A 16,313-nucleotide genomic window follows, 5' to 3' on the forward strand; every position below is an offset into this window, starting at 1 on the left:
ACTTACTTAATATGTTGGGAACTTGTTATATCTCAGTATTGTTCTGAAAAAAAAAAAATCAGAATACATATTAATCATTCAGATTTTTTCAAAAGTGACTTTATTTTTCTAGACTAGTTGCCTCTCACCCATCCTAAATGGACACGCATTTTGATACACAAAGCCTCTCAAGAAATAGCCGGTAAGCAACCGTGTTGCTACATTCCTCTGTTTGACTCACCCATCTGCCATTCTCACACACGTATACAATCGCACACGCATTTCTGCAGAGCACACACACATACATCCCCCGAAGGGAGGGCTGCGTACACACACACACAGACACGCACACACCCCCACGCACACACACACACACCCACCCCCACACACACACGTACACACACCCCCACATCCCCACACAAACACACCCCCACACACACACACACACAGCGCTTGTTGCTAGCTGTGCTGTTAACCAGAGGTTGAGCTGTACTGTATTTACTAAATCTACATGGATTGAAATCACTCCCATTGAAGAACCTGGTCGAACATTAACACGTCATCTAGTTACAATACGTGCTATGTGCAGACGATCTAACTTGGAGAACATGGATGTTTGTAAAAACATCATACCAAAGTATTGTATATAAAAAATACATAGATAGAGATAGAACAGTTTGTTGAAAGAAGGCATAAGAATTAAAATAGAGGCCTTTTTCTGAAACCATCTAAAACTTTTCCTAACCTGTGATGGCTTAATTGTATATTAACCTGGTGAATGTATGGGAAACGTTGTATGAGAAACTTTAATTCAGAGTCATCCGTTGACACCTTCGTTTTTTATGACTTGAAAGGTCATGGGGTTATTTGGAATGGCGACTGGTTGGGAGGTCAGCTCCGTATTGGAATGATCAGGAAGCAGAGGGGGTACGCTTCAACAGTAACACATTTTTGCGATGCATATTGTTGTGTAGCACGCACGCAAACACGCATACACACACACCCACACTCATGCACACACCCATACACATGCCCGCGCACGCACATACAAGAAGGTCTGAACCTCTGGTTCGATGCCTGCTGTTTTTTTTTTTTTTTAGGGGTTAGGGAGAGACTTGGAAAAGGAGGGTCTATGTTGTTCTGATGAAACAAAGAATGAGAAAAAATACCTTTTTCTGAGGACTCTTAACTTTCCAAACCTGTGTCGCCTTAATTGTAAACTAACCTGATGATTGTCAATTAAACAAACAGTTGAATAAAAACAGAGCCAAGCGTACACAATAGTGTACATCTGTATTTCTGCTGTTTCATAGTCAACTGTGTAACCCCATATTCCAGCAGCAGGGGTGGATGAAGACCAGGTTTGAGTCAATGATTCAGTGGGCAGGTGTTGTCTTCTTTCCAAATAAATCCTTGATTTTTGATGAGTGTTTGATCCACAGCCTTTATGAATAGATATATATGTTCCCTCAATCATGATGCCGTCATGAAGATCTGTTTTACTTTCTGTTTAAACCCGCGCTTATGTTAGCGCCCCCTTAGATGAGGGGAGGGGGTCTTAAAAGACATGCCTGAACAAATACCCGTGGTGATACAATGAGGTTCATGTTACAGGGCCTAAAGAACAGTTCCTCCGTTACTTTGAACGAGGCAGAAGCATGATGTCATCCATATCTTTATTTGGGCATGCCGGAAAAGCCTACAAACATGGCGGCCATCCAAACATGTCTGAACAGGCCTGGGAAAGGCCTACAAACATGGCGGCATCCGGGACATGTCTGGACAAATACCTGGGGTGACATCACCGTGCAAAACATGCCCGGGCATGTTCTTCGTGATCTCCGCTGAGGCAGAAGCATGCCTATATTTGGGTATGCCTACAAACATGGCGGTAGCCGTGACGTATGGCAACGCAAAATGGCCGACCGGAAACGGTGCATGGCAACGTAAAATGACTGACCGAAAATTATGCATGGCAATGTAAAATGGCCGCCCAAAAATGAGGTCATGGAAAGGGCGTGGTCAGGGGCAGAATTTTCGGACTACAAAATGATATCATGGTTAATTTGGACTACAAAATGACACCTTCGGGGGTGGGACCTAAAGCGGACGTGACATCATAAAATAGGCGTGGTTACGGCTGGACTTCCTGTGTCGTCACACCTGTCAAAAATTTGACGAGAGTAGGATCTTATATTCTCTTTTATATATATATATACTCTATATATACTTGCTGTTTTCGCAAAGTTTGACAATTCTGCCCTGCTAAGTGTTATGTTCAATATGCCTATTGCTCCCTTCTTGTCATTTTGCTCATTTTAGCTATTTATCTTCTCATACTTGTTCAACACTGTGATGTTGTAAGCACATTCAATTGTAATTTTGATTTTTGATCGCATACAATATGAATATCGTTGGAGGCAATGGTAAGCTATTTTAAATTGACACACTAATAAAGGCAAAATCGTACATCTTCATTAAAACATTGTAAAATTAAGTGGGCCAGAGTGAGCCCTACAATTCAAGGCCTGAAAATTAGGCCCACTCCAGCCCTGCTTGCCACTACTACTGCTCAAAATAAATGTGTACAGGCAAGAACATGCATAACATATCTTCAATGTGATTGTAGCTATATTGATTGTGATGTCATATCAAAGGCGTAGGCGCTTGCATTAACATTTGTCCATATTAAGACTATCCGTGGCTGAAAGGTACAACACTCTCTTTCTCTCTGTCACATTGAAGTTGTGTGGATTATTATTATTTTTTTAAACTGCATACAGGTAGGTCCTCGCTTCATGATGGACACACACCATTTTGAGGTTTTGTTTGACACAGATGCAGAATATAAGAAGTCACGCTCAGTTACCAGTGTATTTCTGAGTTTTAGTTTGATCGGTTTAGATTTGTTGCCTATCGTGCTTTCATATGACCGAGAGTGGCTGGGGCATGATGACACCTGGCGCAAGTTGGGTCGACATCTGGGTAAATCTCAGCATGTCTGCTTCTAGATAAATGTAATCGATGGAAAACCTTAAATTGAAGTAACCCTTGTCTGATACAGAAAGATGACAAGTGTATTCTCTTAATTGCCAGATGCCAAAGATTATCAAGGATTTCAATGTCGTTACACCGGGATCCCCTGATACGAGCCAGCGATGGGGATGCAAGCTTTTGGATATCGCTATATAATTTGCTTACCATGCCCCTCTGACTTGGATCCCCCTCCATCCACTCATCCAGCCATCCATATGGGCGAAGTAATGTCCCCTGCCCTGTTTTTGTGCTTTTCTTGATAGCTACGTGTACACTGAAATTAATGTCATTTTCGGCTTCGGGGCGTCTTTTTATGCTAGATACATGTGTAAATATGCATCTACAACCTTTGATTTGGATTTGGTAGCCGTGATCCAAAGTGCAGAGCTCCTACCGTAGTTTCCGACTCCTCCGCCTTGGCTATCCGCCGAAAGCACACCTTTCTCGGTCACATTTTTCGGGCGACCCGCCAAAATTCGACACTCGAAACTGTTGAAAATTGTAATTTTTATCAACTTAAGCCCTAGGGGATCTTGCCCGGCACCAAATATAGTTGTAAAACCCTCGCTTCGGAGACAATTTGTTGTTTTGTGGTTTAAAAGAAGACTATGTTGATTTAACTAGTCAATGTTGTGTTAAAAAAAGGTTTTCAATATTAGGTAAATATGTTGGACATGTGTGCATCTCTATTATAGCGAGTACTTGTGAAGAGGAACATCAAAAGGACACTAGTATTTACACATTTTTATTTTAAAAGAATAATTCCTCCACAATAGAAGCTTTAAGGTGTCTCCTCTTCACGCACACTTGTAAAATTTTATTTATTTATTTTAATGTGTCGTTCACATGAAACTGTCGAAACTAGAAGAGTGTCGTGAAAATGGGGGGCACTCGTAAGAGTGTCAATAGTTTGTAGCGGCCGGGAGCAATGCCTGCATTACTACTGCCCGCCTCTAGAGGCACCACATCAAAGTTTTATGTTATTTAGAGGGGAATTTGACGAAAAACCTAATTAAATCAGTCATAAAATGTGAAGGTGCTATAGTAAAATAAGTTGTGAGATCTTGGAATAAAATAGAGGTTAATACCTTGACCCAAACACACACAATTCACGCTTGACTTCTGTATATGGACAATGTTTATTAACTATTCTAACATACAAGAAAACACTACGATATAGCAAGCGTAAATAAATGAAGGAAAAAAATAAGAAAACAAATCTCGAAATTAACTGGGAGGAAAGGAAAAAGTGGACGTCTGTGGTGGAGTTGTTGGTTGCTATAGGGTCACCAGGGCGCAAGCCCAATTATCAATTCACAAAAACAACTCACTGCGTGTTTGTTTTATCTTTCAAGAAGGCATCCAATATGTAAATAATAATTATAATAAAGACTCACACAAATCGATTGTATTTTCTCGTCAGTTTTCTTTACCATCTCGGAAGTTCAGGAATCATACAATAAGCAGATCTAGGCAGCTTTTCCATCCTCGCGAATGCCCTCACCCGGGCGAGGGCAGAAAAGGGGCGCGGTCTAACATACAGCCCTCACATTTATACTGTCTTCAAAATCTAAACATAATGTGGGTTGGTCTCCTCCCTGGCTACGCTGACTTTGAACTGATTATTCGATGTGTAATTCCCAATTTGGTTTTTGGTTAACCTGTTGGCTTATAGATTCAGATCCTTCATCTGATAGGTGAGCGTAAGGACGACTATAGTCAAGTCGGCGGACTTTATGAAAAGCACAAAGTTTGCTCGCGTTCACTATAAATTTGTATGCACCCACTGGGAAAAGCCTCGATGAGTCACACAGTAGTCACTTACATTTGGTGAAGCTCACCTGATGGGCAAAGAGGGGAAGAACCTTCACTCATTTGAAGATGGAAAAAAAATTTTTAAAAATAAAAATGGAGGGAAAAAGAAGGGGGGAGAGGGTGCTGGGAGCGGGACCAAGCTTTTTTGGGTTCTCAGATGACCCGACCGGCCGCAGCGCGGGGTCGGGGGTCCGAACGAGACAGAACCGGCATGTTGCTTCAGCGGTTGCTGCCCAAGGGCCAGAGTCCAGCGCATCTGCCACTTGTGTGGTGACAAGGTTCGGAGTGGTCCAATTTAGCTTTTTAGATAAACCGCAGTTGATTTCCGGGTGCGTGGACGCACCATCAAAAATGCAGCCAAAAGGTCCAAAAGTAGCGAAGTGAAAAAAGGAGTTTGAGAAGTTTCTTTGGGGGAGAGCTTTGGAGAGAGAGAGATTTTTGAAGAGGCAATTCTTGAAGAGATTTTTTTTTGAGAGGGCGTCAAGTTGAGGGAGAGCAAAGTTGAGGGTTTTTCTGGAGAGAGAGAGAGAGAGAGAGAGAGAGAGACAAAGGCCAGGCCTTTTTATCTCCTTAAAAAAAGGGGGAGGGGTGAGGTGTCCACCCACCTTCCAGCTCAGGTTTCAGGTGAGCCTCAATTCATGACAATAAAGTTAGATTTGAGTCTATTAAATTGTCCTGTTTAAACCCTTTGTGCATTTCTAGAGCTGGGCAGTCCGTCCCTGGGCTGGACCGGTCGGACGCCCATTTTTGGGGCGGGGGGTAGTAGCTGACAAATTTTAAAAAAGGGCTGGACTAAGCATGGCATTTTAGTCCGGCCCACTAATCGGCCCTCATGCGTGTGACGTGCTCGCGAGGTGGCCAAATTTCATCTCAACCTGAAAGGCTTCTTTTTAGGCTTCTTTCTACTCCCGCGTCGGCACGAGCGACAACTGCCGCATTGATTTACGCAACCGACGCATTGTGCTGTTGGCGACAGGTCTGCAACACATGCCATGCACACATCAGGAATTATTGCTGCTCTGATCAGTCCATTATGTCACATATTGCGATGACATACAGTTTCCCACACGTAGGAGAAAATGCACCACGCAGCTCGTTGCTGCTGCAAAGCAAACTAGTTTGTGAGCGGCGTATGTGTAAAAAGAAGCTACTCACCCACGTTCCCCCTGAGCCACCACCTTCCAAATCGTTTTCGCAATAAAATTAAATGCATCGTCTAGTCATCTCGGTCCCTTTATGGTTGTAGCAGGCACGATATCCATTGTTGTCACTGTCTTTTTGAAGCGACACCCCCCGACTTAGAACGTAACTGTTTCAAAACAACTTGTGTCCACGAGTATAGTCAAGCTGCGCGCAGGCACATTAAGGTGGAGTTCATGCACTTCATCTGTCTCGTCTTCCCTACTTCCGGAAATACATAGTGTATAGTGGTTTGCTGGTATGCTTTTATTTTGAAGGCCGGGAAGTGTGAAGGAGGGGAAGTGTGGAAAATAAGTAACTTGTTGATTGCGACTTCTGGCCGTCTTTAGGACCCAAATAATTATACATACAATACGACAAAGCCAACCCCGGGGCTCGAAATGCAAGTAAGCACACGCAGTTGGGTAAGTACTACTGGCGTATTTGAAGCGTGTCCACAGCGGGTTCGAATTGTCAATTAGCCAGCTAATGATCTTTGAAAAGCCTCTGCCTTTAGCATCTCTCCCGTGGCAAAGTCAATCACGGACGTTTTTTTTTTTTTTGGGGGGGGGGGGGCTTATCGGGGCCCCCAGCTCTGTGCATTTCACAATTCATAACTGGCATCACCTGTCATGCTTCAACTGGAAACATCTCATTCTGAATGCGTCTAAAGTTTAGGAGTCAAAGATATGAGTTTAACCCAAGATCTAGACCAGAAAAATGATTGTTACCATAGCGAAGCAGATTCCTCAATGCAAAGTTAGCAGGATACACCAAGTAAGCAATAGACAAACATACATTCAAATATGTTTCATCTCAAGGTAATTTTGATTGATCAAAAGCATAGGAAGTTTAATTCTGCAGTTCCCATGTCGACCTCTTGGGGTCGGTCTTCATCCAGCATTGTCAATGATCGTCGGGTTGGCCCCCTGCTGAGGAGGCTCCAAAGTCTGTTTTAAGGCTGTTCGAATCCACATCCGTTGTCTGGAGAGGTTTTCAGGTGACGACAAGTGGCTCCTTATCAGGATTTTGGGTTTTCCTGAGTCCTAGCATGTCCTTGTTAAGTCAAATGGCAGGCGTCCCCTGGTGATTCCATTGTTTTGAAGTGAGGCTGGAGCAGACTTGATGGCATCTGGCCGAATCTTGTCTCCAGCCCTGAAGATAATATCACAATACGAAGCTCACGATATAATAATCATCCCGATATTGTGGAGGTTGGCGGTATACAAAAAGCTTGCGATATAGTTTTTTAAAAAACATCACAATATTTTGTTTGTGTATGTGGGGCCCATGGTAGTTGTTGGACAATGTTGGGTATTATATACATGGGTGAGGAGCATGGGTGTCATCAATTTATGTACCCAACATTGTTCAACAACAACTACCATGGGCCCCACATGTACATAACATTCACAAACAAATAAGATTGGTCAGTCATGCATCCCCTTAAACTGCAGTAATAAACTAACCACCAGAGGGTACTGGAACTGCACAAATGGGAAAACAACTTGGGCTTTTAAACAGGTTTGCTGCTATTAATATTGTGACATGAGACAACGCAATATCGTGGCAATTTTAATATCGCGATATCACAATATTGCAGATATTGTGACATCCCTATTATTCTATCATTATTTGTAATTTTTCCAACTTACGAGTAACATATTTACATGCCAAGAAACAGAACATAACACCTTTCTTTTTTTTTAAATTTATTGATTAACATTCCCATTTAATCATAAATCGTGTACCCACAGCGAAAACGTTCGGACCAAGAGTCAGAGTTTACTCGTCCCTAATATTGTCCATTCTCTTTGAGCAAATACAGCTATACTAACTCACCATTGGAATGAAGTCATTTATAACAATCCAGATTTGCTCAATAAAAACTCAGACACATTTTCAAGTTCAAAACAAGAGTATGTAGAACTAAGAACCTGAGGGCATGGCATGGGGGGATGCTGTCAGTCACTGCTATCCCATAAGCAAAAATAGAAAACAAAAGATAAAAAATACATTTAAGATATAGCAGAGTTTGGAAAGGAAAGCAGTCTTTGAGATCAAGTAAAGTCAGACCTCTTGGGAGAAATGAAAGTTATCCACCTGCCCCAAAATTGGTAGAATTTGTCCTTCTGAAGTCTAACTTGATAAATCAGCTTCTCCATTCTAAATAGCTCCAATATAATCCCAAACCAATCGTCGAATGTGGACTGAATTGGACTCATCCATCGCCTTGTAATTGACTTCTTACTTACTACCAGGAGTGTTTGCAGTAACTGAATTTCTCTCCTTTCTTCCAGAATAGTAACATGGCCCAGGTAGAAGACATCAAAACTCAGAGGAATGATTACATCCATTGTTTTCATGGTTATGATCATACTTTTCCTCATCCCAAAACATGCTTGTAGAGTTTATCCTTCAGATGCACATTGAGCTGAGATCTTTCAAGATTTCCTGACAAACTCATAGTTTTTCTATGACCTTTGACTTTGAGGCCTATATTCGCACCTTTTGGGGCATATGTATGTCGCATTATGGGCATCAGGCATTTGAAGATGTCAAACTACTATTTAATGTACAACTGATTTGATCAATGCATAATGACAAATAAAATGTCATTTTGAGATATTCTACTGTAGAATTCTGTATATCAACTATGTATTTCCAAGTTCGTTTGAGTCTGTGTTTGCCTGTCTCATTGATCCTACTTCTTGATGTATTTTGAACAAAAGGTCTTTGTATTAGAACTATCCTTGTCTTCCCTCATCTCTTTTCTCACCGCAGATGGAGAACATCAACCTGTATGAGGAGCTGGGAAGAGACGCCATGTCTGTTGTCTATAAAGGACGGAGGATGGGCACTCTGAACTATGTAGCCCTCAAATGCAGTGACAAAACCAAAAGGCCAGAAATTACCAACCATGTAGGTTGCTCTTTTTATGTAATTATATATTTATTATTTTTATCACATTATCTCAAATAGCTCCTAATGAAAGTGTTCATGTCTGTTATCTACGGTACGATGTGGAGACAAAAGGTTGACATACCACTGTTCAATTGCCAGGCTCTTGTTGTATGAAAAAGTAAGACCAAGATAACATAATTTGAAACTTTTTCCACTTTTCAACATGATGATATAGATTTGTTCAGAATTAACCAATCATACTCATTTTCAATGACTATCAACACAGACCAACCACAATTCAAAGTGCCTCTGATTAACCCCAAATAAAGGTCCGCCGTTGTAATAGGCTTTTCCTGACATTTTTTGAGTCACATCTTACAGCTCCAGCTCCAACGTGTTATGGTCCAAAGAAATATATGGTTGAATTTTTTTGACCATGATTCCAAAAGCTATGTTTGGCTCCAACACAAGAACACCTTACCGACTGTGATGCATGGTGGCGGCAGTTTTTACTCCAGCTGGAACTTTTGCCTTAGGCAAGATGGAGGGGAAATATTTGAACAATTACAATGAGACCAGTCAGTGTTAGCACAAAACCTCCAGGTTTTTGCTAGAAAGCAAATATATCAGCAAATGTCTTGTAGAACATCTGAGCTTTATTTGGGGTTAATCATGGGCACTGGTGGTGTCTTGTGGCATGTGCGAACTCTCATTGAACATGAGTTTGAATGTGATTGGTTAATCCCAGTTTTAAAAGTGCACACTTGTGCAACCGCATTGCCTCAGTTATTTTTAGTTGCCCTCTTCCAAAACGTTTTTTCAATTGAGTTGGGGTGCATAAGCAGTACAGCGAATGTACTGTATCAATGGAGAGATGGGTTTCACATGTTAATTGGTTACATCTGGTGGAAAAAGTTTTGTTTTGAGAAAACGTTTGCGAAACAAACGATTTGTTTTGGTCTCATTGTTTTATGACAAAAATCTGGCTTTTGAACAGGGGTGTGTAGACCTTTTATATTCACTGTACAATTTCAGTGGCTACCATGTTTCCCAGAATTGTATTAAGAGCACAAATCCATAACATGCATGGTCTTTAAGAGTATTGTATGCACACACCATTGTCTTGTCTTTGCCTTATAGGTCCGTCTATGCCAAGATCTGGATCATCCAAACATTGTCCGCTTTTATGAATGGTACGAGACCAGAAAACACTTGTGGCTAGTGGTGGAGCTCTGCACAGGTCAGTTGCGGTTCTCACAAGAAATGGTTAATATCAATCACAGTATTTCAAATTTTGCATGGAATTGTTCTTTGGAACTTATGTTGGCACAAAATTGCTTACATCAATCTTGTACAGTTGAATTGCAATTTACTCTTATCTATTTACCATCATTGGTCATCCATTAATTTCTGGCTTTTACATCAACTATCAACTTCATCTTGAATGTGCCAGGTGGTACCTTGGAGTCTGTGATTATTCGAGATGGATGTCTGCCAGAAGATATTGTGAGGAAGTTCGGATGGGACTTGGTCAAAGGACTGGAACACATCCACAAGTTAGGAATCATTTTCTCTGACTTGACACCTGCTAAGGTTAGTACATGTCACCATATGTATGAAGCACCAACTACATCATAATCATAACACTCCTATTTTTTCATTTATCATATGATTTAAGATTACTGTATCATAATTATTTCTCCTCCTATAGATCCTGCTGGATAGTAGTGGCATGTTAAAATTGGGGAATTTCTGTTATTCCAAGACAGAGACAGACACGCTTGAAGATTTCTTTTCATTGTGTTGTATATATGAAGAAACAGGGAAAAGAAAATATGACACAAGGCATCAAGGTATTAACATCAAGAAAAGGTTTCAAGGTAAGTAGTCAGTATGTTGACTCTGTATGAATTGCAGATTAGTGACTGAAAAATGTCCTTGATAATGTAGTTCACACTGCCTTCCGTTCAGGCAGTTTTTTTTTAGTTACCACTGTCTGTCTCTACATGTGTTCTGTGATTGAATGGTGACCAGTCCAGGCCCATGGCGTAGTCTGCTTTTTAGCCAAAGTCAGCAGGGATACGTTCCATCTTTCTGCTATCCTTGTCTTAGAAATGAATGGAGAGATACCATGCCAGGGCTAGAACACAAATTTTGATACATGATCTGGATATTACTCCATTTCATTTCATTTTTCTCTTTTTGATGAAAGTGTGTAGCCTACTTACTATTGTATTTCTGTTGTGTCTCTGTTGTCTGCCTGTTCAGGCTCACCAATTTACATGGCCCCAGAGATTTTCCAGGGATTAGAAACTACTGCACACTCTGATCTCTGGGCTCTTGGCTGTGTTCTCCACTACATGTACACTGGTATGCTACCTATTGATTAAGGGGCATATTTTCCCATGTGCTTAAGTCAGAAAAGGTGCGCTGTTACACTCATTTTGGGCTGTGCAGATTCTTCCATCAACTTTATTGTGTCAGTTACGCACCGTCATTAAATGTACGCATTCTGGGTGGAGCGACATTTAAATGAGGGCATCCCCGTGCACGTATTCTCCCAGAAACTTAAAGGTATGATCCAGGGATGGTCCATTTTTCAATAACAAGTTCCATTTATAGATATTTTTTTCATCAGGAACATGATATTAGCTTGCATTTTCTATTTTACCAATTTGTTTTGGTGAAATCAATACAGAACCAATGACCTTAAAACTGTCCACAAGAAATGAGGAATATGGCCACGCCCACCTCCCCTCCTATCATATGTCTTGGTGGCAGTTCACGCGAGGGAGCGCAATCAGTTTGTCCATTCAAAGTCATTGTAATTACGCCGCTAATAATGTCAAAATATTAGGGGCCAACGGGCCGGAATGTATGTGGATATCTCTACTTAGGCCCATTTCAACATCTGAAAACCACTTCAACCTCTGACAACATAACAAAACGATGAGCCTTTCCATGGCTGACTTAAAAGAAAATGAGGAAATGAGCAGCTTATGTGCAGTTTCTGTCATGTCTGCTTTCTTTAATAAGTGACCAAATACGCAAACACAATGCGTTCCGAGAGGTTTTTCATAAGGTTAATTGTTCGTAGGCCATTGTATATTAGATTTGAATTCATAAACTCCAAAAGGGGGCAATTTGTCTTAAATCAAATCCCCAAAATCCCTTAGACCACTAGTCTTTTAGGGTGGTGAATTTTAGTACTGATGTAATTTTTACATGCATACCTATTATATATGTGCAATCCGTCTCTGTCATGAGAAAAACAGTATAATCTATTTAAAAAAAGTATCAATTTTTTTAAATTGTTCTTATTTTTACATGAATGGTGTACCTAGAATTGCGTGGCTTTAATGTCTGAGATAAGCATATTGGCACGAACAACCAGTTAGCCTCGGAGTCAGGGCTGGGCTTGTAGGCGGGCGGGGGAACAGAGCGGGCGGCCACCCTCACGGTTCCCTCCATGGTGGCTGCTACTGGAGCGGAGCTGAGGCTGGCTGTGACTGGCCAGCCTCGCTCGGGGGGCGTGAGAAACGCGGCGTTCGGCGTAATGCCCATCACAGGCCCAAGGGAATCCCGCCTCCGTCGGCGCGGACGAGCAAGGAGGGGATGCTGACACAAGGCATCTCGGCCTCACTTTAGGCCGCACCGGATGGGAAGTGATGGGGCTGGTGCGTGCACGTTCACAGATAACCTGGGACTGGAGAGCGGCCCGCGGGCCAGAGGAGCTGTTCGCTTGAATGCCAGCGCTACCACTAAATTGTTTCTTCTTTTGGTAGCCTGTAGAATACTTGCCCCTTTTTTCCCCCCTCTTGTGACACCGGGGTGTGGCGTTTCCTAAAATTAGCGACACTTATTCTAACCTGCCAAAATGGCCGTGTTTGCATTTGGCGCAGGGCATTGTGGGATGCGTGACGCCAACGGCCGGAGCTCTCATGTTTTGTACATTTTTGAACTTCATTTACTACTTTTTAAATACTATATTACTTTTTAAATACTATTTTGATCTGAACAAGTATTGTCGGCGCAAGAGTGCGCTACATGCGCATTATTTATGTGCATAATTTGGTTAAGTGTAGTTGTTTGTTATAGCTGTGCAATACTATAATATAATCCCAAAATATATTTTTTTTTCTTTTGGAAGTGATTAGAAAATGCACTATTGGTTCACAAAAAGAATAGTTTGTTAACCTTTTGAATTGTTGGCTATTCTATTTGTTAAAATTAGTGCTGTCATGCGATTAAAATGTTTAATCGTAGTTAATTGCATCATAGTTAACTCGTAGTTAATCGCATATTTTATTGATTGATTTTTTTTCCTGTCCCATTATTTTCTTGAATTTTAATACCCTTAACGTGAATAAGAGGATTGATTTTCTTATGCAAATACTTTATTCAAGCAAAGTCAACCCAAACATATTATTTTTTAAGAATATGCTCCATGCAAGCCCACTAGTTGAAACAAGGCATTCTGATCAATATTGCGTTTGTGGAATAAGAGTTAATCCACCTGTTTTTAGTCATCACTTGGGGCGGCCATTTTGTCACGTCTTTCAACTGAAAATGATATCACAGTTGTTCAGGGCTCATGTAACGACCAATCACAGCTCACCTGTATCCTGAAACTGAGCCATGATTGGTCATTATTTGAGCCCTCAGCACATCTGTGACGTCATTTTCAGTCGACAGAAGTAATAAAATGTCCGACCCTTGAGATGGTGAAAAATGGATAGATTTTACAACTTAACTCATATTCCATAAACACAATATTAATCAGAATGCCTTGTTTGAACTAGGGTGATTCAACTCACGCAAACAGCCCCTCAGCCCTTTTCGAACATAGCCCATCAGCCCTGCTGATGGCTTGGAGTTTGTCTGGAGGGTGCAGCTCATAACAACTGCATTCTAAATTATGGCAATGGGGAGCTACATTTTGAATCATTTGTTTTAATTTTACTTTTTATATGCCTGTCATGAAATCCATTGAAGCGCAGTGCTCACATGTCTGGCGGGAAGCATTGCCAGGCAATGCCTAAACAACAGCCGGCTCACTCACTTTTCAACGAATCGAAGAAGCTCCCAATATTCATTCAGTCATGAGCACAGTCCTCTGATTCACCTGATTCACATGTCTCAGGAAAACTTCATAATCCAGGATTTGCAGGTATCCTGATTTCAACACCTCTCGGTGGCTGCGTGAGTTTTCACCGGTTTCGCAGGTAGGTGTGTCATAGGCCTAGACGGGAGAATTGCCGTACTTAAGCGCGAACGGGAGAATATGCCCCTAAGAAGAGCCTACCTAGCACCTACACTGTAATGTATAGTTACCTTTTCACAGTACAGTATATGGTTGTCATGAAAATTTGTGTTTGAATGAAATATATTTGGATTTCTAGGTAGGACAGTTGTCATGAAAATTTGTGTTTAAATGAAATATATTTGGATTTCTAGGTAGACCACCATTCTTCTCTAGTTGCTACAGTGAACTAAAGGAAATTATTTTGCATCAGGAACCATCATCTCTGACACAGAAAGGTTCATACACTAACACCAACAGAGACAGTGTTACAGTGTCACATGTTAAGGATCAGTATTTTTTTTTACTTTATATGATTGAACCATTAGTGTCTTTTAGTCATATTACTGATGTTGACCCCTCTTTGACACAGTATCTCCAACAACTCCAAGTCAGGATTTCCAAATTCTTCTGAAACGTTTACTCAACAAAAGCCCTGATAAGAGGTTGAAACACAAATATGATTCAAATGCAATGAATCCTCTTTTGTAGATTTGATTTCAATCTTAGGTAATTTATATGCTTTTTGTTGTTCTTAAGAATGGACTTGCCAGAGTTACTGAACCACTGCTTCTGGAAGCTGAAAGACAACAAATAAAGATGATCAAGAACAAGAGGACCGACGTCTTGATATTTATTTAATCAATGTGGTCAATGTGTGCTGCTGCTTTTTTTTTAAAGATGAACATAATTTTACCTCTTGTACACAGTGAAAGGAAATAAAGGTGTACATTAAAAGGATGAGAAATCTTGCCTCATTTTTCAAATAATCTTCCCAAAACATTGCCACCAGAGCTATATCTGACGCTATTTATCAGCGGTCATAACAGAACCTTCCTTTAAAATGTTGTAGGTGAGGCTTTGCCCGTACTGGAGGATTGTCAGGGTCCATTCCTCAAGATTCTGATCAAGTCATCTTCCACAATCCATTACAGAAGGATCATTTAGTCTGAACATCAACATCCAACAGTGGTCCGTTTCACAAAGTAAGGTCGTCAAATTCTGACTCTAATCCTGAAGTCTGAGTTTATACTACTAAGAGATAGGAAACTGAGTTCCCGGTTCCAGAACAGATTTTGCGATTTGAATCAAATTACTCAACTCGGAGTATCTTCACCTAGAGTTAAGCGCGTGCACCACAACTATGAAGAGACAGCAACAATGGACCCCGATTCGACGAGTCACCAAGGTAACGGGGAGAGGTGTGTACGTTTCCATGTAAACTGGAAAAAATGTTTGATTTTACAAAAAAAAAATTCGTCAAGTGATTGCACAATATGAAATCATTGTGAAAATAGTTGTCATTTTCTATTTTATCAATAAATTTGAGAGAAATTAGGAAAGAAGTGACTCCATGAATAACGCCTCTTTTTGATGAGCAAAATGGCCACGCCCTCTACCGTTCTATCCATGATCGGTCGGAGTCACTGGAGGGACCGATTACAAACTCTCCATTTGAAATCATTTTACTTTCATTGCTTATAACGTCCAAAAACGGTGATCAATTGGCACCAAAATGTATGTGGACATCCCTACTAATGACCACACTCAAAAGGATTAACCTCTCTGTGGCTGATTTATATGGGAAGAGGAAATTTGGACGTGAGCAGAGCTACATAGATTTATGTTGGGACGAGCGCACACTGCTTCTTTGCTAAAAAAAACAAAAACAAAAACACAGCTTCTTTGCTGATCACACATACCTGTCAACCCCGGGCTGTGCTGAATCTTACAAAAGTTGTAATTTGCCTGTACACTTCTGTATATAATCTTACACTGTGTCTTTTTTTAATCTTACACAGTATTTATCGCTCAGCGGGAGAGGTGGAGGAAACTGAACGGATATTTCTATACAGAATCTTACAGAGTGTTTATCGCTCAACAGGGGTGAGGGCGGTTGGTGGGGGAACTTTGCTCGTGAAAGTCGGCCGAAGTTTGCAGTCGGAATCGCTAACGGACGCTCACGGATTAGAGCCGAAACGGGCAAGACGAGATCGGTCTAACAAACAATTTTTAATTTTTTTTCTTTTTCCCGTACAAATTTTTTTATCTGGCGTACACAATTTGAAATGATCAAAAAATGTATAAAATACAGGGA

General features: G+C 41.0%; 1 protein-coding gene across 4 annotated transcripts; it reads left to right on the forward strand.

Annotated features, from left to right (window-relative positions):
* The first annotated feature begins 2,569 nt into the window (after positions 1-2,569).
* ulk4 (unc-51 like kinase 4) lies at positions 2,570-14,956 on the forward strand. Of its 4 annotated transcripts, none has more exons than XM_086039159.1 (9): positions 2,570-2,690; positions 8,794-8,931; positions 10,054-10,153; positions 10,367-10,506; positions 10,625-10,793; positions 11,182-11,283; positions 14,371-14,454; positions 14,589-14,661; positions 14,756-14,956. In XM_086039159.1, exons 2-9 carry the CDS (start codon positions 8,794-8,796, stop codon positions 14,811-14,813), a joined length of 864 nt encoding a protein of 287 aa, XP_085895285.1. In that variant the 5' UTR covers positions 2,570-2,690; the 3' UTR covers positions 14,814-14,956. The 4 variants fall into 4 exon arrangements, with proteins under 4 accessions (XP_085895285.1, XP_085895284.1, XP_085895283.1 ...); XM_086039158.1 differs by having other exon boundaries at positions 2,661-2,762; XM_086039157.1 differs by lacking the exon at positions 2,570-2,690 and adding an exon at positions 7,436-8,376.
* Positions 14,957-16,313: the final 1,357 nt, after the last annotated feature.

The sequence above is a fragment of the Filicampus tigris genome, chromosome 8 (assembly GCF_054856515.1).
Source record: "Filicampus tigris isolate MCC_2025a chromosome 8, RoL_Ftig_1.0, whole genome shotgun sequence".
Classification (NCBI taxonomy): domain Eukaryota; kingdom Metazoa; phylum Chordata; class Actinopteri; order Syngnathiformes; family Syngnathidae; genus Filicampus; species Filicampus tigris.

Coding starts and splice junctions, on each gene's coding strand:
- ulk4 (XM_086039157.1), top strand. CDS start 8,353: ATGATTACATCCATTGTTTTCATG. Junction 10,794..11,181: donor CATCAAGAAAAGGTTTCAAG/GTAAGTAGTCAG, acceptor CTGCCTGTTCAG/GCTCACCAATTTACATGGCC. Junction 14,455..14,588: donor ATCATCTCTGACACAGAAAG/GTTCATACACTA, acceptor TCTTTGACACAG/TATCTCCAACAACTCCAAGT.